The sequence below is a fragment of the Protopterus annectens genome, chromosome 4.part0, assembly GCF_019279795.1.
Source record: "Protopterus annectens isolate FY-2018-M chromosome 4.part0, PAN1.0, whole genome shotgun sequence".
NCBI lineage: Eukaryota > Metazoa > Chordata > Ceratodontiformes > Protopteridae > Protopterus > Protopterus annectens.
The window spans coordinates 1,331,692,929-1,331,717,357 of NC_056733.1; the positions used below are offsets into that span (position 1 = coordinate 1,331,692,929).

The 24,429-nt window shown below is 39.9% G+C and overlaps 1 protein-coding gene across 1 annotated transcript in view; it reads right to left on the bottom strand.

Annotated features, from left to right (window-relative positions):
* Positions 1 to 24,429, bottom strand: part of RAD50 (RAD50 double strand break repair protein) — a gene marked incomplete in the record, with an annotated part of 1,663,481 nt that overhangs the window by 1,020,774 nt on the left and 618,278 nt on the right. Inside the window, 1 exon segment of the mRNA XM_044069198.1 lies at positions 9,386 to 9,512. Within this exon segment, the coding sequence (XP_043925133.1) occupies positions 9,386 to 9,512 (127 nt within the window).

Genomic DNA, 24,429 nt, shown 5'->3' on the forward strand with positions numbered 1-24,429 from the left:
CTGTGTATGTGGCTTTGGAGAGGGCTGTTTTAACCTATCTGTGATTTCAGGGGCACTACATTCTTCTGGTATAGTTATGGGCCCTTTTGGGGGTGAGAGGGGGGTGAAGTTTGCACTGAACCGGTCTGCCACGATGTTGGCTATATCGGTCGGTTCAGTGTATTTTGTGCCATTCTGCACTAACTCCAAGCAGATCTGAGAATTGCCACTTAGATTCTTGACATAGCTAAAGAATGCCTTGTGGTTATCTTTGGAGTCCATGGCAATTTTTCTTTCGAAGCTAGCCTTGGATGATTTTATGAGGGAACGTAGTTTCTTGCTGATACTGATCAGGGATGTCTTCCCTTCTTGGGATTTTACTCTTTTCTGTACTAGTTTCCTCCTTCTATTGTATAGCTTGTTTATGGCAGGGGTCCACCAGACTGGTTTCCTTTTCTTGGAGGAGTGAGTCTTGGTTTTTGTTTGGGATAGCTCAGTCCATGCATTCTTGTAGGTGCCCGTAGAGTGAGTTAGTAAAGGATTTTGCAGCTTGGACAGCGTTATCCTTTAGCATGGGGGCTTTGAATCTTCCCACCTTGGTCTTAAGTAATGTGAAGTTTGCTTTTGAAATGTTTTTCACAGTGTTTTTTTTGACCGGGGGTGGTGGTGGAATGTGGATATCCAGAGTGATTAGTTTATGGTCAGATCTAAGCAGCGATGGGTTGACCTCCAGTGTGGAACACCAGTCGCCCAATTTGGTGAAACCAGGTCCAATACGTTGTCACCTCTGGTGGGGGTGTTGACCAGTTGATCCAGGGCGTTTTGAGTTTATAAATTCTAGGAAATGTTGGGCAAGGGAGTTTGTACTTGAGTAGTTACTCCCAGTTAATGTTTGGGTAATTGAAATCACCCAATATCAGGGTGTTTTGGTAGGACCTTTATGTTTCCCAGTATTTCCAGGAATGCGGAGTGGGGGTCCTGGGACATGGTGGGTGATCTGTAGCAAGCTATAATTTGAATAGTAGCTTTGCCCACTGTTAGTTGCAAGTGGATGATCTCTGAAGCATTGTGCTGTGCCACTAACCTGGAGGTGTGGGTATCCTTGATGAATATGGATACTCCCTCGCCTTTTGTATTTTGGTCCGGGTATTGTGGCCGAAATGTATGGTATGAGTTGTAGCCTGGTACTGCTGGGGTGCTGTCTGGAGCCTTAAACCAGGTTTCTGTTACTGCACATATATCGATTTTCTCCATACTGAGGAGTGCCTCAAGTGCGTGCATTTTGAGGTTTAGACTTCTGGCATTGAGTAGCATTACCCTCTGTTTTTTGTTACTTGTGCTATTTACGGCAGTGGGTTTGTCTTTTGAGCCTTGCCTAATAAAGGCACTATGGGGGTGGCAAGAGCCTTGGCCAGTATTCGAAAGCCTAAGGGTGACAGGTGCAAGCCGTCTCTAGCGAAGCAGCGTGGCTTGTCGAGCATGTCATCCCAGGCTGACAGACACTGGATCCCCTTTGAATGACACCAGAAGCTTAGCCAATTGTTGAAATTGATCATTTTTTCTCTGTACCATGGTATCATTCTTGGTGAGGGCAGGATGCTACTCAGGGTCAGGGTCATACCAGCCTGGGCTATGTGATAAGAGTGTCTCTTTTCATGTAGTCCAGGGAGGTACGGCTCAGGTCATTCACACCAACATAGACAATGACAGAGTCATATTTGTACTTGTTCTGGTGTGACCTGAGTGCTTGTGTTATGTGGCAGATCCTGGCACCCGACAGGCAGCTAACAGTAACCTTCTCCTTGTTCAGCCTAGTGAGTGGGACGTCAACGTGCCTGACTATAGAGTCACCTATTACTAGTGTGTTGGGTATGTTATTTTGCCTTAAGGGCAGTGATTGTGTGGCACACTGGTTTTGTGAAGTATGCGTTTCATGGTTTGTGCTGGGGGGTGGAGGTTGCTTGGATGTCTGCTTTGGAGGTCTCTGTTGCTTCTGCAGATTTTTATTTATAGCCTCTGAGTATATTTTTGTGTATTTATGTGTGTTTTTTGCCGGTGCTGGCTTCATAGGTCTTTGTGAGAGTGGTGTGGTGTGATGCATTTAATTCCCTTCTACTCTTGACTGCCTGGTCCAGTCTTGGGTTGACAAAATTGATAGACATGCTCCACCTAAAGAAAGCCTTATCCCTTCAAGCCACATGCTCTAGGGATCTAAACCTCACCACAACAATAAATAGGACGTGCTGGAGGGATAGATTCCTGTCCCATAGACTTCACATGCTTTGGAACAAGATTCCAATCTACATTAGGCAGAGCTCCTCGCTAACTCTCTTCAAAAGAAACCTAAACGAGTGGATGGGAAACAGAAAGTTTACCCCGGGGATCACTTCAGTGGCTCTGCTGGACAGAGGCACAGGGAACTAATCTAAGGAGGTGGCAAAAGCCAACACATTCTGGCTAGGCTTATAAATGCCTTCGGGCAGATAGCCTAGTACCTACCTATGAACCTAATATTCAAATCTCCCTCAAAACACAACTAAAACTATAACAAGATAGCTATATTTGCAAATAATTTGTCATATAAAAGTCATCATCCCTCTGCTCTGAAAACATTAATCTGGCTTGAGTTGTCCAATTACCTCAAGTACACTCAACTTCTACTTGCCCAGAAAATTATATATAATACTTTACACTGTTCATTCATCAGTAACTTTTACAAACAGTACCTTCCAAACTGTCCAATTCACTCATCTGAGAAAAAGCATCTGGAAATGCACAAAACTAAAATAAGATATAGTTTTATACTCCTGTATATTAGCCACAACTTGGAACAAGATTCCTATGGACATCAGATCAATACCTACAAGTCACATTTTTAAGCATACCCAAAAAGAATGCCTTCATAACTCAGGCTCTGCACTTGCCTTTCCCCATATTTAGCCGATCCTTTTATTTTCCCCTTCATATGTTCTTTTACACACACTCTCCTCTTTCTCTTCCATACTCCTTCCTTTGTGCAATCTACTATACACCTACTTTCTTCTCTACTGCTCTTAGCACCTACCCTTATTTTTCTTTTATTTCTTTCTATATCATCTTTAAATATATCATCTTCTCCCCCTTACTTTGATCTTTTTTAGCCAATAACATTCTTCTTACTGCCAAGTTTCTGTTTCTGCACCTCCTGTACCTTATTTCTCCATAATATTCAAATATACAGTGTGTGTGTGTGTGTGTGTGTGTGTGTGTGTGTGTGTGTGTGTGTGTGTGTGTGTGTGTGTGTGTGTGTGTGCATTCTGCCCATCTCTGATGCAACCATGCTTTGTGCCTTCTATTGATCTCTTTTCCATAATTTATTGTAACTTATTTTACTACTTGTATGTTTCCAGTTCATAAGTATAACATTTGCATTATGTCTTACAGTGCTTTTCTTCCTGGGCCTCCAAAGAAAATAAGATTTATGCTCATTTGGACTTTCCTGGTAATAAGTAAATAAATAAATAATTAGAAAACGATTTCCAATAATTTCAACTTTAGCAAGTGCATATAAAAATACCACAGATCTTGTATAATAGAAGGAAATTTTGTATTAATTCCTTAACTTTATTTTCTACTATCAAGGTTAAGAGTTGTTAGATCCTGATTAGCAATAATTAATCAATAAGGTGGGTTAATTGAGTATTTATGTATTTTAGGAAGCTGAAAAAAGACCCCAGTTTTGAGAACAGGATCATGCAATAAAACTGCACTGAAAGATAAAATCTTCCCCTTGACAAATTCAGTAGTTCACGATCAATATTTTTAAAATCTTTCAAAATATCAGTGTAAACTTGTATAACTACTTCCATCTAATAAGAAAGTACGCAACCTAACTTCATAATAAGTGGAATTCATACACCATCCCACCTCCGTTATTATCTTTAAAAAACCTAACAGACATTGCTCTCTGCTTGGTAAATGCTGTCCTCTCATAACAATTCAATTAAAAAAATGAGTTTCTAGAAGACTAAGGTAACAATTCTCTACCATCACCTCTACATATTTGCAAAAAAATCTAAAAAACCCCACTAAAGTCCCCAGTATAGAAAATTAAAAGTACTCCTTTATAACAGAGTTCTACTTGGTAACAAATCACTTATATTCTTGTTACCAAAGATCCAGGTCAAATTCAACAAATAAACAACATTCGGTTAAAGATTTAATCAAATCTACTCATTTAGCAGGTAGAAAGGACAAGTCTTAATCCAAAACTCATTGATGTCAGCCATACACCACCTATAAAATTATCCAGAATCTAGCTGCTTGCCCAGCACTAAACATTCTACACAGCTATGTGCCTAGTCGGTCATTACAATCCAATGACCAAAAACCCCAGTCTGTCCATAAACCTATCAAATTTGCTCAGCACTGTCTGTACTCGGACCATGTTGATAAGGCCTAGAGCTCCTTACCTCTATCCATCAGGTCAATACCTTCCCTCCCATCTTTCAAAACCATTCTGAAAGACTTCCTAGCCAAAAGCTGGCTCTTTTTTGCTCAAAACCAGGATAAACTATACGTCTATATGTGGAAAAAAATACCTTTTCATATCTTACATCTCCTTACTTTCCCTTCTTTACTTGCTTACTTTCTTCTGTCAATTTCTCTGCCCCAGCTTTCTCTCAACATATACCATACACCTACTTTTCTTTCACTTCGTTGTGCAATTCTTGTTTGTATCATACTAACTTAGCTTTAATTTCTCTATACACTGGCTAAATTTTCTCTTTTAAATCACTGTCATATAAAGGATCTACTCTTAACCAATGTATTCATATTATGTCTTATTTGACAGAATTATTTAAACTCTATTTGTATTTTTAAAGACTGTAAAATTATTATTCTTAGGATGTTTTTGTAATACTTTGGAGCTTTCTCTCTGGGCCTCCGCTGAAAATGGGCTTCTATCTAGTCAGACTTTCCTGGTAATGAAATGTGAATAAATAAATAAATTAATACATTGAAAATGAAAGGAGATCAAATATGTTTACTAATTTCTTCTCCTACTTCTCCTGTTGCTGTACTGACCCCTGCCCTTCCCTCTGTGACTGTGAAAGGCCCTCCTCTGGAATGGACATCAGTTCTCAGAGAAATTAAAATTGCATTTCCCATTCTTGCCTTGCCAGAGAATTACTGAGTGCTGGAGTAACCACCTGTTGTTTCTTTGCTGTTATTCCTTCTGATCTCCACTAAAGAAGGGTCACATGTTCTAAAAAAGTAGATTCTGAAGTAGTACCACAAATATTCAAAGAAGCTCATCCCCTGACTATACATGTTGGAGCAGCAGCATTAATGGAATAAGTAGAACCATTCATATAAGCCTATATATCAAACTTAATTGTCTTACTTTTTCCTTCATACTACATTTTCTTTTCTTTGCATATATCTCAGTACAAATTCAAATTAATAATTGAGTTTACTATAATTCTCTGCTGATTTTTTTTTTTCAATTAAATCTGTGACTTTAGTGTTTAGTTGATCTTGGAACGTTCATTAAAGCAATGAACAAACACCATCAAAGTCCACTTGGATACGGCTGAAAAATCAGATAGGCAAATTAGAACCTGTTTTTCAACTCATATCTGGAAAATTTCAGAGTTTGGTAAATTAGGTGAGGAGGGTGCAATATATATATAGTAGGGACTTTGACCAAGTAATTTCCAAATTGCCCATTTAATCCATCAAGCTCAGGTAAGCAGGCTACAGTGATCTGGTCTTCATTTAAACGGCCTACCTCCCTCTCAAGGTGGTTGCCAGGTTGTACCCCTAATGCTCCCCCTTGTTATCGAATGACAACAGACAGAAACTCAACAAAAAAAGAGAAAAAAAATGAAGAAATGCGGTGTTGGTCCATTAACAGCAGAAACACGGACACTGGAGCACAGATGTGATGCAATACTCTTTAGTGAGCCAACTCAGGTTTTACAATTAGTTGGGCTTTCAAACTGGTGTAAACCCTTTGATAAAGCTCCAAAGCTTGAGTAATTGCAAAGCCTGTGGTTGTTCAATGTTACATCACATCAGAGTTTCACTGTCTTTGTGTGTTCAAAAGAGAGTAGGTGACATTTGAGAATCTGGAGAGTATTTCAGGGGCACACTTTGAAAGAACAGAGTTCAGAAAAACAAAAACAGACAGTAGTAAATCATTCTAATTTTAGTGACATGGTTCAGAGCAACCAAATAAAGGGACTGTTTTTTCCTACACTTGCCTAACAAAGCTTTACATGTAAAACCTTTTTTTTTTCAGTTTCTTTGAGCCATGTCAATAAAATTGGAATTGATATACTGACTATTCCACAAGCTGATTTTGGTTTTCCAAATATCTGGAGCCTTGTTAACACAATCTGAGTTACTCTGTTCTGCAAGGTGCAGCTTGCTTGGGTTTTAAGAACAATCTGTCCAGTCGTACAATATCAATGCCACTCTAGACAATGATCACATAAAATGTGTTCCTTTTTAAACTTTTATCATTTTCTTGAGGTGACATGGACCTCGATCAAGGTTCTTCTTTCGTCTAACAGGAAGCTTTTACAGTTCTGGCAGCCCTTCATATTATGTATCGTTCCCCATCAATATAAACAGTACCAGTTTAAGTCCTACTGTATCATCAAAGGACTCAATGCTGCAATGATTTAAGCTTCAAAGCTGAAAACTTTCCAAAGATGTAAATTACGCATGAAATCTAAACACTGAATGTGGCAGAAAATAACTTTGAACCCCTGGGGCTGGAAATGGTTTTGTGTTGTTTAAATTAACTCCCACCTTGCTCACAAGACCATTAGCAAAAGAGACAAGAAATGTTAAGCTTTACACCAAGCAAGGACTGTCCTAAGTAGAAATACAAACATTTACCCAGTGCAGTGTCTTCATAGTCGGATCTATAGGAATGCTCATGTGGTTCTGTACTTGCAGTTTGCTGTACCATTCTATGCAGTGCCTGAAAATGGTCGTTGATGTAACCAATACACATAACTGAAGTATCACCAGTCATAAGTCAATTATATTTGCAAAACATGCCTACTTCTACCACAGCACAACAAATATGCTTTCCTATTTGTTCTCACTATGCTCGTTAACTAGTATTATCACATAATTTCTTACCTGTAAGCTATACAATTACTACTGCTTACAACATGGCACTTCTTAACTTATCCAAGTAGTAATTACAACAGGAAAACATACACATACTTCTAGAAGTTGGTTTACAATATTATGATATTCATAGGTTGTTACCAGGCTAATGACCACTAGGGCCCTTACAAGCCAGGATGCTCACCTCAAACCATTTGGCTCCTGAGTATCATGGGCATCTATATGGGAGGTGAGCATGTTAGACAGGAGGTACTAAGGATTTGTAGTGGGGGAGGGGTATTAGAATAATATTTTCCTTACTGATGGCCTCTGTCTATATGGGACATGGGGGCCAGACTCTGGGTAAATTTATGATTTCCCATCCAATTGTCAAGGATACGTTTGAATAGGGTCAGGGATGAATTCTGTTTTACATGGATGGGCAGCCTATTCTACAGTGTGGGGATCCTTTGGGACACAAATTTGTCTCCCCAGCACATTTTGTTATGGCACAAGCAAAGTTCATATCTCTGGATCTAGTGTTTCTGGTGCTGTTTGCTTTGTACGTGTGCAACAGATCCATAAGGGCTGAGGAAGCCTTGTAAGAAAGGCAAAGATCCTCTCTCAGCAGCCTGTGGGACTCTTAATACAGAGACAGAGCCTTTAGGTGATCAATGTAGGACAGGATATTTATATCCTGAATTCTCCTGGTGAGAAACCTGTGTGGGTGTTCCAACTGTTGCCAGCTTCTGGTTAGATACATACCAAAGGGGGCATTGCATTCAACAATAGCGCTGATAAGACTAGAGTAGAATGGTACTGTAACTTCTTTGGACCGTATTAATGTTCTGTATCTGATATTACTATGTTCCTTTAATTTATATTCTTTCCCATGCAGAACAAGAAAAGGTCAATGTTCTAACCAATGCAAATGCATAACTGATGAAAAATGAACAAATAAATTACTAATCTAGTTACTGAGAATCACCTACCACATAACTTTCAAAGAATTATTATGAAGCATATTTACCTCATCTTTCTTATGTAGCAGAACCCCAAATGCCATCTCCTGAGACCTCAGCTGTCTCTAATGGTCTACTGTATAGGAGTTAAAGGCCTACCCACATCCTTTAAAACCCTTGGAAGTAGTCCACAAAACTCCCAGAGTTTTATTTGTTGTAACGTCATCCAGAAAGGCTCGAAACATCTGAAATTGTACTACTCCAGAGGGCTACCTCTTCCCATACAGGGAAGCATCTTCACTGAACTGGCTATCTCTCTATAAAAGAAAAGTCACTAAAGCAATACATCTGTTGATATCCATCCTCTGTGCCATCATTTTCTTCTCTCCCAGTGCACAATAATATGTATGCAACGTTTTGTCCATTTTCTTCTTCAGGATATTTTTGCAGAAGCTCTCATCCATTTTAATACAATTCAACATCCCATTTCCAGTTCTGGCATTGGTCCTCAAAATTTTAGTGCTCTAATTTAAGCTTCTGCAATACTTCTCAGACTTGCCCTGCTCCCTCACTTTTATTATCCTCTCTTCCAGAAATATATCTCATATGATGCTGTCCCTCTCAACGTTTAATGTAGGAACTTCCCTTATTAAAAGCCAAGGCTCCTTCTTTTCTTGCCGATCTCTTAGCTCCTTTGTTAAAAGCTTTCTCATTAGCTATTTTCCCATGGTTTATACCACTAGTCCACACACTGCTCCACTCCTTCCCCTAGTACAAACACCAACGTCTCTCTTAACCCCACTACCTCTGAACCTTCCTTTCTTCATCAGTCTAGCATATTGTCAAGCTTTCTTATTCTCTTTTATATAACAGAACCCATCTTCATTTCCAAAATTGGATGAGACAAAGTATAAACTTTACTTTACAATAAACAGACTTTGTGCCATTATACCTATAAAATGCTTAGATTATACTGATCAGTACTTTCATCAAGCCTAGCTAAACTAAGCACTGTTTAACTGTATCAGTCAAAATGTCAAGTCCTTGTGATTAAATTAAAAAAAAAAAAAAAAGCACTGAATGTTTTAGGATCACCATATTGTGGGAAAAGAACAATGTCTTGGATACTACAAATTCTAGAAGGTAACATGCTTTCTAATTTTCCTTGGTAAAACTAATTCCAGCCAGTTGTGTTGTTACCAAATCATACATCACTCACAAAAATGTATCTGTTCACACAGTAACATGCAAGGCTATCAGCTAGGTAGCAAGTAATGAGAATCTGACACTTGCTTTGAATTGAACAGAAAAAGGAAGCAGCATGTTTCTATTACCAGTGTCCACATGGTGCTTGTTTTCTTGCTTTTCTTGGTTTACTTGTTGCATGGTCCTGCTCATGTCTACTCCCTGTAGTTTTGTTGCTTGTTGTGCAATTTTACGTTCAACATCCCTTAGTTCCATCTGAAACAAAATAAATTAAGTATTACTGCAGTAGTGTGTACTCAATGATTATTTAGTTTTACTTTAAAGTGATAAAATGCCACTTGCAATAAATAAGGGGAGTACTACAACCTAAAAGCTTTTGTCTTCTTTCAGATTAGAACTATTCTAAAACCTCTGCTTGTTTAAGTCATACATGGCTTGACCAGATCCAAGTGGCTGTTCTGAACACTGCTAGTTCAAACCTCATCATTTTATGGAATTTTTATGTTTTCTAAGTCCTCTCCCCACCCCTCAGATGGCCAATCATCATGCCTTCTCCCACCGTACTTCAGTCCATTCATTCCTTAGGGGAGAAGACAGTTTAGCTGTGTAGTTAACTTACCATAACAGTAGATGTTTAAATCACTGTTGTAGTACCGATTATAATATGGGATGTATCCTGGCAAGGAAACTGTACTCCGCCAGTCTACAAATCTTTACACAACTTCTTCATGTACTGTATATTCATAGCATGACAGTATAAGAGGGACAGACAGATGACACAAAACTCAAATAGCTTTCTTGCCCTGAGAAATGGTAGCTGATTCCTACTGCTCTGAGTAAAAACTTACTCAAAAAAGGTAAAAGGAGGAGGAAATTTCACCTTAGGCAAGGAAGTGAATATTCAGGGGATTTGGGGGACAGCCAAGGAAGTGAATATTCAGGGGGATTTGGGGGAAAGCAATCAGTAAGACAACAATTAGCAATTCAAACATCTGCCATTACAATAAACTAACTACATAAATGTGCAATGTTCTGCATTAGATCATTGTTGCAGTAGCTATTACTATGTGGGATAAATGCCATAGCTTAAGAAAAAAGGGTCAATGGAGAAGGACCAGAGTGCACAATTCCCTGAAGAACAGTTCTAATGAAGCCTGTTTTGGCTCTGGAAACAGAATTCAACTTATAATACTTAGTAAATGTGTGAACTGATGGCCAAGTAACTGCTTCTAAAATAGATCTAGAGTCTTCCCCTTTCCATAAAGCCTCAGAAGTAGCAATTGCTCTAAAAGAGTGAGCTTTTACATCCTGAGGAGTTTTTTTCCCATGGTAAAATTAGCAGAACTGACTGGAGTGGGAAAGCCATCAAAAAATTATTTGTTTAGATACTGGCTACCATTTTTTTCTCAACATAATAGAAAGTTTTGCTTTGACTTTCTAAAGTCTTCAGGTTGGTCCAGATAGTAGTATCGCATCTGTCTGTGCCCTCTATTTTGGCACCAAAAAAGAAAATATTTTCCATTTGGCTAAATAAGATTTTCTGGTAGTAGGTCTTTTTGCCTCCTTTAATATCTGTTGCACACTCTCAGAAAAAAGGATGTCCAAAACAGAATAAAAAAAACTATCATTTACAGAGTTAAATTAAAGTGTGAGTGTTGGGATGAAACAAAGATCTGTTGTCCTGTGTGACCAAGTCCACTATGTAAGGATTTGTATGAAAAGGGACAGCCAGTGCTGTCTGGTCCAAAAGGAAGTCATCAGTAACATCTCTGGTTTGTTCTTCCTGATCTTTACAGGGACTCTGTAATTGAGAGGAAAAGAATAGAGACACATCTGTATTCAGTGCACCAAGAATGCATCTGTTTTATAAGCTTTTTTGGCAAGGTGTCGTAGAACAGAACTGTTTCAGTTGTCTGTTTAGACAGTACAGGAAACAAAATGATTTGGGAGTTCCACATTGGTGGACTATCTCCAGAAGACATCTGGGTATAGTATTCAATCATGAATCTCTACCCTGGATTTGCTCAGAAATTTTGTTGCTATGCTCTGTTTTGACAGAATTTAAGCTAGCAATAGAAATAAGTTTTGCTGAAGTGCTGTATCTCAAGCAATTATGGCTAGTCTGCAAAGGAAGTATGACCTTATTCCCCGTTTATGTACCATATCACAGTCGTGTTGTCTGTCACCATTAAAAAATCCTGGAAACCAAATTTGATTCAAAGCCTTCAGGGCACTTAGCAGACCTATCATGTCTTTCAGATGTGTGTTTGTGACTGTGTTGCTGTCCCTAGATTCCCTGAACTTTGACTCCCTGAGACACAGCACCCCAAGCAACGTTCAAGGAATCTGCAGCCACCATCTGAGAGGGACTGGAAGGTGAGAAAACATCTTCTGGGTTGTGAAGGTCTTCAATGGCCCACCAAAGGAGTTACTTCTTTACAAAGCTGAGAACTGTAATTGGGAAAGATACATGGTGACAGTACTGAGTCCAAAGTGATTTGAGAAACCATTGAATCTTTCTTACATGAAATCTGGTGCATAGAATCATAAAAATAGAGGGGGTCATGAATCCTAAAACTCTCAGAAATTCTCTTGCAGTGGACTTTGTTCAGCAAGACTAAGAAAGTGTTGAGACTACTTTTGTTTCTTGAGGAAGAAATGCAGTCATTAGGGAGGTGTCTGGAAAGCATCCCCTTAAAATCTATTCTGTGGGCTGGTACTACGGATTGCCTTTTTAGACTTCGAGTGAAAGCTAAATACTTAAAAGACTGAACAAATGAATCCAAGTAAGCCAGCAAAATCACTCCTGAAAAATGAATCCAAGTGTAAGAAACAGAAGATGATACCGCAAAAGATGAGCGCTTTCGGCTTTTCGCTTTCTTCAGATCTGCATTTACAAATCTAATACTCAGTTAAATACTAAAATATTCCAGTAAAAGCACTCATCTCTTGTTTTTAGTGCCTTTGCAATTGCTTTGGAATTTTAATAAATACATTTTGCCGTGGTATCATCTTCTGTTTTCTTATACCTGGATTTGTTTTTCAGGAGTGATTTTGCTGACTTGCTTTCTTATACATAAAAGATTCATGGCAAACTGCAACACTATTAGAATGTTTTGACTGGCAGAGGCTGGTATCAGGCAATTGTCCAGATAAGGGAATGTGTGTATGCCTTGAACTGTGCAATGAGCCATCAATGGAGTAAGGCAGTTGGTGAAGACTCTTGGCATAGTAGAAAAAAACAAAGGGCAAAAAATTAAACTAAAAAAGGCACTCCTACGGCAAAGAACCTGGCTTTTGTGAATGGGAATATGTAAATAAGCATATTTTAGGTCTAAAGTGACCAGGAAGGCTTGAGGGGGAAAGAAAAAGAAAGGACGTTTGAAGAGTCAACAATCTGAATTCTTAGATGAGTACAAAGGTGCTTAGCATGGAAAGGTCTACAACTGATCCCCGACTTTCTTCTTTCTTGAGGACCAAGAAAAGTCTCTTCTCCATTATTCTGAAGGGTCTGCCTATATTATCCGCTGATGTAGAAATCCTGAAATATTCTGAGGCAAGACATGAAGCTTTTCTTTCAGAGGCTGAGGGATCCCTAATGGAATGGGAGGAAATACCCACTGGAGTTTGTAACACTACTCTATAATGCTTGGCACACAAGAGTCTGTGGTTATTGATATGCAGGAAGGCATATATAATGATTCCCTGCAATTTTCAAAATAGAGGCCTGGGAGAGGAGGTTGGGGAAAGTGGGCAATAAAAGTCAGAAATTTCTCCTTAGGGAGGGGGATTCATAGGAATCATTTTTATGTCACCTTGGCATTTCTTTTTCGTGCTGTTGTTTCACCTAAATTCTGTTGACCTGACTTGAAGGGTTTGTGAAAAAATGGGCCTGGATTGGAAAGACAGCATCTCTATATTTTGGGAACTGGAGAAAGGAATCCCTGCATAACTCATACATAATCATAAGACCTTATCTAAAGGGACATTTAACAGTTGAGTGTTGACATCCTCTGGAAAGTTTAGAAGTCTAATCCAAGCAAGTCTTTTAACTGTGGCAGCCGCTCTGCAGACAGCATCCACTGCATCATACCTATATCTAATTTTGTGTTTAGCCACTTGAGATACAGAGTTAGGCATGTCTAAGATGTTACAAGTTAACTCTGAATTGGCTAAGGATTGCCCTGTGTTAGTCAGAACAGAAAAAAAAAACAGGTACATATAACCTTGTCAATTAGTGGCAATAAAAGCTAAGGTAAAAGAAATGTAAACCTTTTTGTTGTGCCTGTCAAGTGCTCTGCTGTTTTACCATTAAAGACTGAATTAGAAGATGAAAAAGTTTAGCACTTTATCTATCTCAAAAGAAATAATGACATGGTCAGCAAAGGGATTTTTGTAAAGGTATTTACATGACTTTAGTTTCCTGTAAAACCTATTTTTTTAGGTGACAGAGGTGGAGAATTTGTGCACAGACAATTAGTCAAGAAGGTATTCTCCAAACCCCTAAAACTGGAGATAACAACAGGCATGAGGATGTCCATATTCAGCATTCACAGTATCTCTTCTAGGAGTCAGAAACTTCTTTACCTTCCAATTTGGAAAAAAAAAACTTTCATTTTTGTTACTGCGTCACAGAAGGAGAATTAGATAATAAAGTATCCTCAACTTCAGATTCACAACCAGTAACAAAAGGAATTTGGCAAACATAACCTAGTTCTTCAGTATTAGAGTCACAAAAAACTCTTCTACAGAGGAGGAAGGAACTCTCCTCCACCTAATGTACATAGAAGAAAAACAGGAAGCAGATGAAGACTGAAATTACTGAATGGCTCTTAACAGTCCTTGAGCAAAATTTACCAATCCTATTTACTACCCCCCCCCCCCAAAAAAAAAAAAGAAAAGGCATAAATACTTAGTTTTCTAAGCACGCCTTTTGGGAGTGCCCAGACATATGATCTTTGGTGTTGAAGCCATATGCCTGACCTCCATGCATTAAATTCAGATGTCTTCCCCAGCAAGAAACTGGAGGATACGTCCCTCACCCACAGGTAAAATAATATGTGCCTCTCTCATTCTAGCTGAATCTGCCAGATGAATGGTCTGTTCAAATCTGCATGTGTCCTGAGCCACAGCGGCCGCCAAGGGGGAATGCCCTAAAGAGCCCATAAGAAGCAGACTGACAGCTGGAGAGAGAGGTATGTATCCCAGAGACTACCCTTTCTCTGGAACAGGCTCCCTATCCATGTGAAGCAAAGTTCCTTCCTAATTCAATTCAAGTGCAGCTTGGACAATTGGATTGCAAACCAGAAATTCATCCCTGGTTTGGCACCTATGTCTCAGATGCAAACAGGTAACCTGTAAATGGTTCATCTCCCATGCCCATGCTTACACTTATCACAGGTATCAGAACTTGTCAGAGATTTGTGATGCATGACTAGGCTCAAAAAGGCCCTTGTGTTCGTTAACCTAGTAAAACCTATGAACCTAACTTGGTCGTTTCTAATAATAATGGCCAAGTGCCTCCCCTCATAGCAACCTTTAATACTTCTAAAACAGTAGATTTGAATCCATGGCCATGGTTGCTGATACAATGTTTTGCCAAAGTATTAGTCTCTTTCATCACCCATCCTTATTTTTAGTCGAAGTTCCGTTTTGCCCACATAAAAACATGGGCATTTGAAGCACACTGCACAATAAACAACTTTTTCTGAGTTGCAAGAAGGTCTACCATAAATTCTAATTTTAAAATTGTTAATCATAACTTCACTACCTTCCAAAATGTATGAGCAATACACACACATTCTGCATTTATACATAGTACCAATTCTTTTTGGTTCACACAAATTTTCCAATATGCTTTTAAGGTTCCAACCCCTTTTATATACAAAATTGGGTTTTTCTCCCACCCGATCTCTTAACTCCTTCTCACTATTCAGAATACTCCAGTTTTTAAATAAAATGTTCCTCAAACAGTGACTATCCATACAAAAAGTAGAAATAAAAGATTTCCCAGAACATTTTATACATTCATTTACCTGCTTTGTATGCTTGATACATTCACTACCAAAAACTCCTTGACTAGTAGAACGAGTGGTTTTATAGTTGGCATCGTCATTACCAGCCTCTAATAGGTTTACTATCTTAGTACCCAAAACTGGGTTAAAGTACCCTATGACTCTCTTTTAGATTACCTCATCACTTAAATTATCAACCAACTCAATATGATATCCTCGTTTAAGGAAACTGTCACATTCCTTTAAGAAACTCTCCCACAATGTAACCATACGTGCTGCCCTAACAAACTGGCCCTAAATTACAGCACCTTTTTGGGTGAATGGATGGTTACTGTTATAATGTAAAAATGTATTAGAATAGTTTTTTTATGAAAGATTTCAGCAAAAAATCTCCCATTTAGGCTGTCTTTCAAATAGGCAATTTCCTCTTCATTTGTGGAACACATAAATCTCAAAAATTTTGTAGTCTCATTAATAAATTTGGAAAATGTTGCACTTGTTCTCTAGGGCCTTTCCAGAGAATAAAAATATCATCCAAAAAGCGGGAATATATATGACAGTAATGAAAGAAAGAAGACCCAAACAGAAATCTCCTCTCCCACTAATGATGTTAGCATACAACCCACCACATGAGGAGCCCATAGCTACACCTTCAACTTGGAGATAAAATTCCTTTTCAAAAATTATGAAATTACATCTCAAAACCATGTCTAATAATTGTTTGTAAACATTAATCTGGTCCTGTGGGACCAATTTCGTTCTTAGTCACAGAACCATTCCTCACCCAAATCGTGAGGTATAACTGTATAGAGATCTTTTACATCAACTGTTATAAATAGTAGTCCTTTATCAAATTCTACATTATCGATTCTCTTGAGGAAATCCCATGAATCAGCAAAAAAGAAAGGTTAATTTAAGACAGAATGTTTCAATTTTGCATCTAGGTATTTTGCCAGTGGGTGTGTAACTGAACCTCTAGCGTCCACTATCGGGTGCAGTGGAGATTGATCAATGTTCTTATGCAATTTAGGTACACCAAAATCACTGGAATTGTTGGATACATAACATTTAAATTATTAAACTCATCCAAACTGATAGAGCCATCAATAAATACGTCGTGTAAAAAAACACATTTTTTATATGTCATATTCATTTCATTAAATGAACTCTTTTCATAGGTTTGACTAGTCAAAATCTATTTCATTTTAGCAATATAATCACCTTTATTCATAACAACTAGTCCACCCCCTTTATCCGGTCTCATAAACCTGACCCCTGTTTCGCTTCTTAGAAAGTTTAAATCGATAAGTTCTTTGTTATTTAAATTAGCTCTTAATTTAAACATCCATTTCTGTTGAGAACGTAAAGCGCTAAAATCAAGTTCACACATTCTCTCAAATAGCTCAAGGGTAGGGTGTGAAGGGGGGTTGAAAGTACTAGACACTCTAGGTGAGTTAGTGCCTATATCAGCATTATGAACATCAAACTAAGATTTAGCTTTCTTACATATTGTTTTAAATCAATTAAAACAAACTAAATTAATTGGTTTACTAGGTATAAATGTCAACCCTTTTGAAAGTAGGTCACAAATTCATAAATCAATAGAAAGGTCAGAAAAATTGTACACTTTACAGTCTTTTAAAGTATTTTGTTCAGTTATCACAGGTGGTAAAACACAGTCACACTCCACATTTATTTGTCCATTAGACATTGTCGATTCATTTTCTTCCTGCCTCTCCAACAGCCCCTGTTGTTGCCGCTGTTCGAATTGGTTGCTCCCTTTGCTTGGAGAAGACCAAATTGTTGTGGGCCTCGTCGGTTCTAGTTCATCTGATGTTGATTCATTAAACACTCTGAACGCCTGGGGGGGGGGGGGGGCTAGTCCTCCTCGTTTAAAAAACTCATCCTCTCCTTCATTGTTAGATGTAACCCTGGTGTCATTATTTTCTCCTCTGTCATTTAAAGTTGTGAATCTCTTATTCCATACTTGTGACTGTGGGGGTGGGGAATATTACTGCCATTTTCATCCACACCCCTAGCAAGTTTTTTAATTTTTCTACTTTTGACTGTTTTCATTTGTTCATCAATTGAATGGAATATGCAAGTATATTCATATTTGTTGTTGTTAAAAAGTGGATCTTGTGTGATGGTTTTATCCAAAAAAAGAAGGTATGTACACACCATAATGTTCCATATTTGTAGTCCATCTCGCCCTTCATTCTTACATATAGGTTTGGAGCCGATCCTCAGCTCCGACTTGGCCTATTACAAAACTCAAAGTCTCTTAGTTGGCTCGTGGCTAGGTAGGTTTCCCATAGTGCACTAGTACAATCCCCAGATCTTGTTTGCTGCTAAACTATTGAAAGACAGAACTAAGGTTATCCAGAAAGAACAACAATAATGAAAGGTCTCCACTCTATCAAGGTAATACTATCTTGTCTCCAGATCCTTCCAGGATGGGGGTAGGTGGGTGGGTTCATAAGAATGAAGGGCATGAAGGACTACAAACATGGAACGTTATGGTGAGTGCATAACTTCTTTATGTTCTGTAGTCCTATCTCTCCTTCATTCTTACATATGGGGCAGCGTCCCTAGCACCTTATTCTTGGATGGCTCACGGAAAAATACTCCTGAGTACCATGGAACCAAAGGAGTCCACCCCTAGAAGTCAGGTCCAATTTGTAATGAGTAATAAAGTTATGAGGGGTAGCCCAGGTTGTTGCTGCACAAATATTGTCAATTGGAACTCTGGCTTGGAAGGCAGCAGATGTACACTGGGATCGGGTAGAATGAGCCTTAATCTTGAACAGTAGAGTTTTTCCATTGGAGGAGTAAATGAAGGAAATACAGCTCGAAATCCAATTTGATAGGGTCACTTTAGAGACTGGCAGACCTAGTCTAGAATCCGAGATGGATATGAACAATTGGTCTGACTTTCTGAGTTCCTTAGTCCTTTGAAGGTAGAACTGTAACTGCCTGTGAACATCCAGTTGATGAAATTTGTGTTCTGCTGCATTAGAATGCTTACAGAAAAACACTGGTAACTCTATAGTTTGGTTCACGTTATTCTGAGAGCAAACTTTAGGGATAAAGGAAGGATTCGTATGAACAGAAACTCTGTCTTTGTGCAAAATCAGATAAGGAGGCTTTATAGGCGGTGCTTGTAACTCTGATACTTGTCTAGCTGATGTGATGGCTACTAGAAATAAAGTCTCCCAAGACAGAAATTTCAGCGGACACAAATGAGCAGGTTCAAAGGGTGGTGAAGTTAGCTTGGACAAAAGTTCAGATCCCAGGAAGCTACCGGTTCCTGAAAGTGGGGTCTCAGCAAAGTAGCACTTTTAAGGAAGGTTTTACACAATCTGTGTGACAGGTTAGACTCATGTAGACCCAAATGAAAATTAGATATCGCTGCCAATTGGACCCTAATTGTGGCAGCAGCAGATCCCTGATTTAAAAGTTCAGACAAAAATGTTTTTTCCCCACTCTGGTTCCTAAGCCCTCAACAACTCTCCTTCAGCTATGTTCCTGGGGGTTTTCCCCCTCAGGTTCTTAAGACAGTACAGTTGTGTACACTTACCATAAATGTAGATGTTCGAGTATCTGCTGGCAGGTTGCCCTCAGTCGGCCTGATTAACAAAGTCTTGGGTCCTGCGTCAGTTGCTGTCCCTTCTTCCATGACATCAGGTCGTCAGGCGTATAAAACATGCAGCCGATGCCATTACATCAGTTTTTCTTACCCCAAATGTCAAGTGCCCCCCAAATGGGGAGCAAATAAAATTAAAAACACAAAAATATACCTCCAACCAAAAGCAAATACACCAAAAAGGCTTTTAAGCATAGTAAAATAAGGTAGAGGTATAGTCAAAGAAAAACAGGGGACTGGAGGGAGGGTAACCAGGACTGCAACAGTGAATATACTCAAACATCTACATTTATGGTAAGTGTACACAACTGTGCTATGTTCTTCGTGTTTCACTGTTGCAGTCATTACATTTGGGTAGATTCCCAAAGCTATGGTTGGGAGGAGGAATTTATATAGCATTAGGACCAGATATAAGGCCCTGCAAGATAGCAGTGGCAAAAGCCAGCTCTGGATTTAGAGAAAAATGGGAAATGATAATGCTTGGTGAAAGTATGTACCGAACTCCAGGCTGCAGCTTCTAGAATATCCCTGTTAGAAACACCTCTGAGAACGGCTGCAGATGTATATGCAGCCCTGGGGGAGTGAGATCTGATCCCCTGGTAGATAGGTTTTCCATGGTGCTTATAGCAGAAATGAATGCAATGGCTTATCCATTTAGAAATGGTTTGTTTTGAAATAGCCTTCCCCTCTGCCCCAGCAGCAAATGCTACTAGCAATTGTTCAGATTTTCTTTGAAATTTAGTTCTGTCCAAGTACAGTCTGTGCATGTCCAAGGAATGCAGAATCCATTCCCCTTTGTTCTGTGGATTGGGAAAGAAGGTTGGCAAATGAATGGACTGATTAAGAGCCACAGTGGAAACCACCTTGGGCATGAAGGATGGATTGGTCCTCAGAGATACCCTGTCCGCATGAAAGATGATGAAAGGCTCCACTGCCATAAGGGCCTGTAATTCAGATATCCTTCTAGCTGAAGTGATTGCTAAAAGGAAGGCTGTTTTCCAAGAAAAAAATTTTAAGTTTGCAGTAGCAGCTGGCTCAAAAGGAGGTAGAGTGAGTTTCTCCAAAACAAAGTTAAGGTCCCAGGCAGGGGTAGGAGCTCACCTGGGTGGTCTCAAGTTCTTTGCCCCTCTGAGATACTACTTGAGCAGGGGATGAGAAAAGAGGGTTGGTTCTGTGTTATAGTGAGCTGAAATAACTGAAGCGCGAATTTTAATAGAGAATAAGACAGGCCCTTGTGAAGTATCTCAGTAAAGTATTGCAAAATCAGAGGTAAACTGGGCGCTGCTGTGCTCGTCCCTAAAAATTGGATCCAGGCACAGAATCTTTTCCATTTGTCAGCATAAGATTTTGTAGTACTAGGTCTTCTCACCTCCAAGATGACATCCATCACAGGTTTGCTGAGGGATGCTAAAGATGAATTTAAGTCATTAGCCAAGTTGCAAGGTTCAATGTTGGAAGCTGATGGTGCAGAATTTGGTTTTCCTGCTGAGACAGCAAAGAAGGTGTCTGAGGCAGGTGCCATGGAGATACTTGTGACACACTGCGCAGGAGCAGATACCAGTGTTGGCGTGGCCAGTCTGGAGCAATCAAAATCATTCTTGGTTTGTCCTGTTTGACTTTTAACAGAACTTTGAAGAGTAGAGGCAGAGGGGGAAAGGCGTAAACTTTTTCCAGCTGAAGGACAGAGCATCCACTTAACAGTTTTTTTTGTGGGGAGACCTTGTGTAAAATTTGTCCAACTGGTAGTTCTGGGGGGGGAGGCAAATAGATCTATGTCTGGGCTCCCCCATTTGCTTGTCAACATGTTGAAAATCCATGGTTCCAGTTTCCACTTGTGTGGGTCCATGAGATTTCTGCTTAGTCCGTCTGCCAGTGTATTCAATTTTCCTGGCAGGAACTGAGCTTGTAGGTGTACTTGGTAGCTCAAGGCCGTGTTCCACAATGCCATGGCTAGTCTGCAGAGGGGGTAGGAATGTGTACCCCCCTGCTTATGTACCACATAACCGTAGTGTTGTCCGTATTTACCATTAGTTGTCCTGGAAGAATGTAGTCCTTGAAGGCTGTCAGAGCATTCTGTACAGCTAACATTTCTTTTTGATTGATAAGTAGGTACATTTGAATTTGATTTGGGTTCTATTTGCCCTGAATGCACTTCCCTGCCCCCCATGCATAGTCTGATGCATCTGTAGTTAGGGTTTGGGCGGCAGGGGGTAGTGTGAATGGCAGTCCTTTGTTTTGGTGGCAGGCCTCTGCCCACCATAGGAACTCTAGGCGTAGGCAAGGTATGAGAGGAATCATTGTTCCAGGCTGTGACAATGTTGGCTCCATAGACTTTTTAAGTACCACTATAGTTTCCTCATATGCAGTCTTGCATATGGAATTAGAAGAATGCAGGAGGCCATGAACCCCAAGGCTTGCAGTATTTGTCTTGCAGCTAGCAGGGTTTTTGTGGCCACTTGTTTGAAGTAATTTACCAAATGAATTTGCTTCTCTGGCGTGAGGAAAGCCATCTGGGCAATTGGATTCAAGCTTGCACCCAGGAATATAATCTGTTGAAAGGGTACCAGTTGTGATTTCTTTTAATTTATGGTGTACCCCAAACAAGTTAGAACCTTTTTTTACAAACGCCAGATGATTTAGAAGAATGCCCTGGTTTTCTGCCTAAATTAGACAATCATCCAGGTATGGATATAGTTGAATATTTCTTTGACTGCAAAATGCAATTACTGGAGCCAGGCACTTTATTAATACCCTGGGTGCAGTAGACAAGCCAAAGGGCAGTGCATAAGTAGCCTGCTTTGAAGTGTAGGTATCTTCTGCAAGATTCCCCGATTGGGATATGCAGGTATGCTTCTTTTAAATCTAGAGTTGCCAACCAGGCACCTTTGTCTAGCATAGGAAGTAAATGATGAAGAGTCAGCATCTTGAATTTTGGAATGTCCAGAAAGGTGTTTAGAGTAGACAGGTCCAGAATTGGACACCATGATTTGTCTTTTCTGGATACCAGAAAAAGCCTGGAATAGAAACCTTGCCCCTTTTCCTGTTCTGGCACCGGTTGGATAGCCCCCATGTTTAAGAGGGAAAGTACTTGTTTTTGAGCCTCTGCCCACTGATTTGGGGGCAGGTCTGGCCACCCGTTTGGTGTTGGCAACGTGTGGAAATGAAATCTGTATCCCTGGGACACTACATTTAAAACCCGTTTATCCTGGATTACGAGTTCCCAATTTTTTGCATGAAGAGCAATCTTTCTCCTCAAAGGGGCGGCTAAAAGGTAAATGCTTGGTAACTTTAAAGGAAAGTCATTGGGGGTGTCTTGTTATTTCCAGATTTGGAAGTGGAGGACCCCCATTGCTTAGTTCTGAGAGTCCCCTGGGACTAAAACCTGGTGCATTTGTTGTGTCTGGGTTTGGCTTGAGAGGATCTGGAAGGAGCTGGAAAGGACCAATTCTTAGTAGGCCACTGCCTACTAAATCTTGGAAGTTGCACTTGCAAGAAATCTTTTACAGTTTGCATAGATTTAGCTTTATCTTCCATCTTTTTTAAAACTTCTTCAGCCTTATTGCCAAACAGGTGGCCCTGATGTAAAGGATCATTCAACAATTTTGCTTTAACATGATCCAGCAGGGATTGCTCCTCAAGCCAAGCATGCCTTCTAAGCACAGACCCAGTAGAAGCAGCCCTGCAAGAGGCGAATCAAAACCACATTGCAAAGTATGTTTTCCAACTTGTTCAGCAGAATGCAATAAAGCCTGTAAATCTTTATTTTCCACACAGTCAAAGATCATCATTTTCTGTTTAAGCAGTCCAATAATATGCTGTTGATATTTTAACATATGAAATTGGCAGTTTAAAGCCCTGATTGCCAAGGTTGCAGAAGTATAAACCTTTCTACCCCATCTATCCAGCGCCCTGGAGTCTCTATCAGAAGGGGTAGGATTTTTAGCAGTAGAAGCCTTAATGCCTTTAGACTCCTGAGAAATGGTTTCAGGATCTGCAACAGGATTTTTGAAAAGGAACTTGTGGGACTCAGGAACCCTGTAGTATCTGTCAGGTTTACTAGGAGCTGGAGGCAGGAAATCAGGGGCCATACTGGATTCCGAAGGCACATCATCAACAATGTCTAGTACAGGAGGTATAGCCAAAGGCCTATGCTGTGGAAGAAGAAGAAAATCCCTAAGCCTTTTCTGAATCAGAAAATTCCTGACTTTCCCAGTGGAAATGCTCCCTTAAGGTATGCAAAGTTTCCCCAAAGGAAAAGTCCTCAGAGGGGAAGCAGAAGGAAGAATCCTCTGCATCAGAATCCTCATAAGTAGCTATGGACAAATACAGGTCATTAGAAGAGTCAGAAGAAACAGAGTCCTGATCATAAGATTCATAGTCAAGCTCAGCCCTAGGCCTCTTAGAAGGGGGGGGGGTTGCTACCCCTGATTAGAGTAATTAGATCTTCAGCCATTTTGATCATTTGTTTTTTAGGCATAGGGCCCTGAACATGTGGCCTGGGCATTTTTAGACATAGATCAAGATTTAGGCCTTAGTACTGAAGGTGGAGTCGGTTTAATATGCAAGTCTGTAGGCCTGAATACACCCTCAGAAGCCAGTGCCTGCACAGCGGCTCTGGACTCATCCAAGGTAGAGACATCCGCGGGTTCCATAGGTGAAGTATCTTGCAGCATACTGGACTCCGAATGGGTCTCAGTAGAGGCCTGCGAGTCAAACAGTGGGTATCAGGGGTTGTGAAAGCGCCTCACTGAGTACCGGCGAACTGTTGACTGGCTTAGGAGAAACGTAGTCGGCAGTTTTGGACCTCGATGGCCTGTCTCTGTCTTTATATTTGTGTTTTTTTCAAAATTCCGGTAGTCGGATGCCTAACTGACGTAATTTCTGGATAATTAAATCGAGAACCGAAATATTTAGAGGCAAAAATGTTCCAACGATGGATAGTTGTTGTTGTGTCTTTCGGCTTTCGTTAGGGGTCGCCACAGCGGAACTCCGGTCCGCTAATGATTGGCAGTAGATTTTTACGTGCAGAGTTACCAGCTCTGACGCACAACCTTCAATGAAGGTACGCCTATTCACACGTCTCCACACAGAAGACTGTCTAGCTGAGAATTGAACCGGACAGCATCTTACTGTGAGGTAACAACGCTACTGCAGCACCATCACGACGATGGATAGTGCACAGATTAAATAAAGCACAAAATCGACAGCAAGGTACGTCGTGGTCAGGGCCTAGGCAAGGAATACAGTACAAATGAAAATCTTTATAAGGTATTTGCTTTCCAAAAGCAATGCAATTTTTAACTTTTACTGACATCGGAAAAAAGCAAGAAAAAGTTTCTCCAACAGGGTACTTAGCTTTAAGTTGAAGACTTCGGTTCTGAAACTCGAAAATGAAAATTTCATGAGTCGGCCGACCGGCACTTGCGAACTGCTTCTACTCCGGGCACCGCACGGCAAGAAAGACTGATGTAATGGCGTTGGCTGCATGTTTTATACCCCTGACGACCTGACG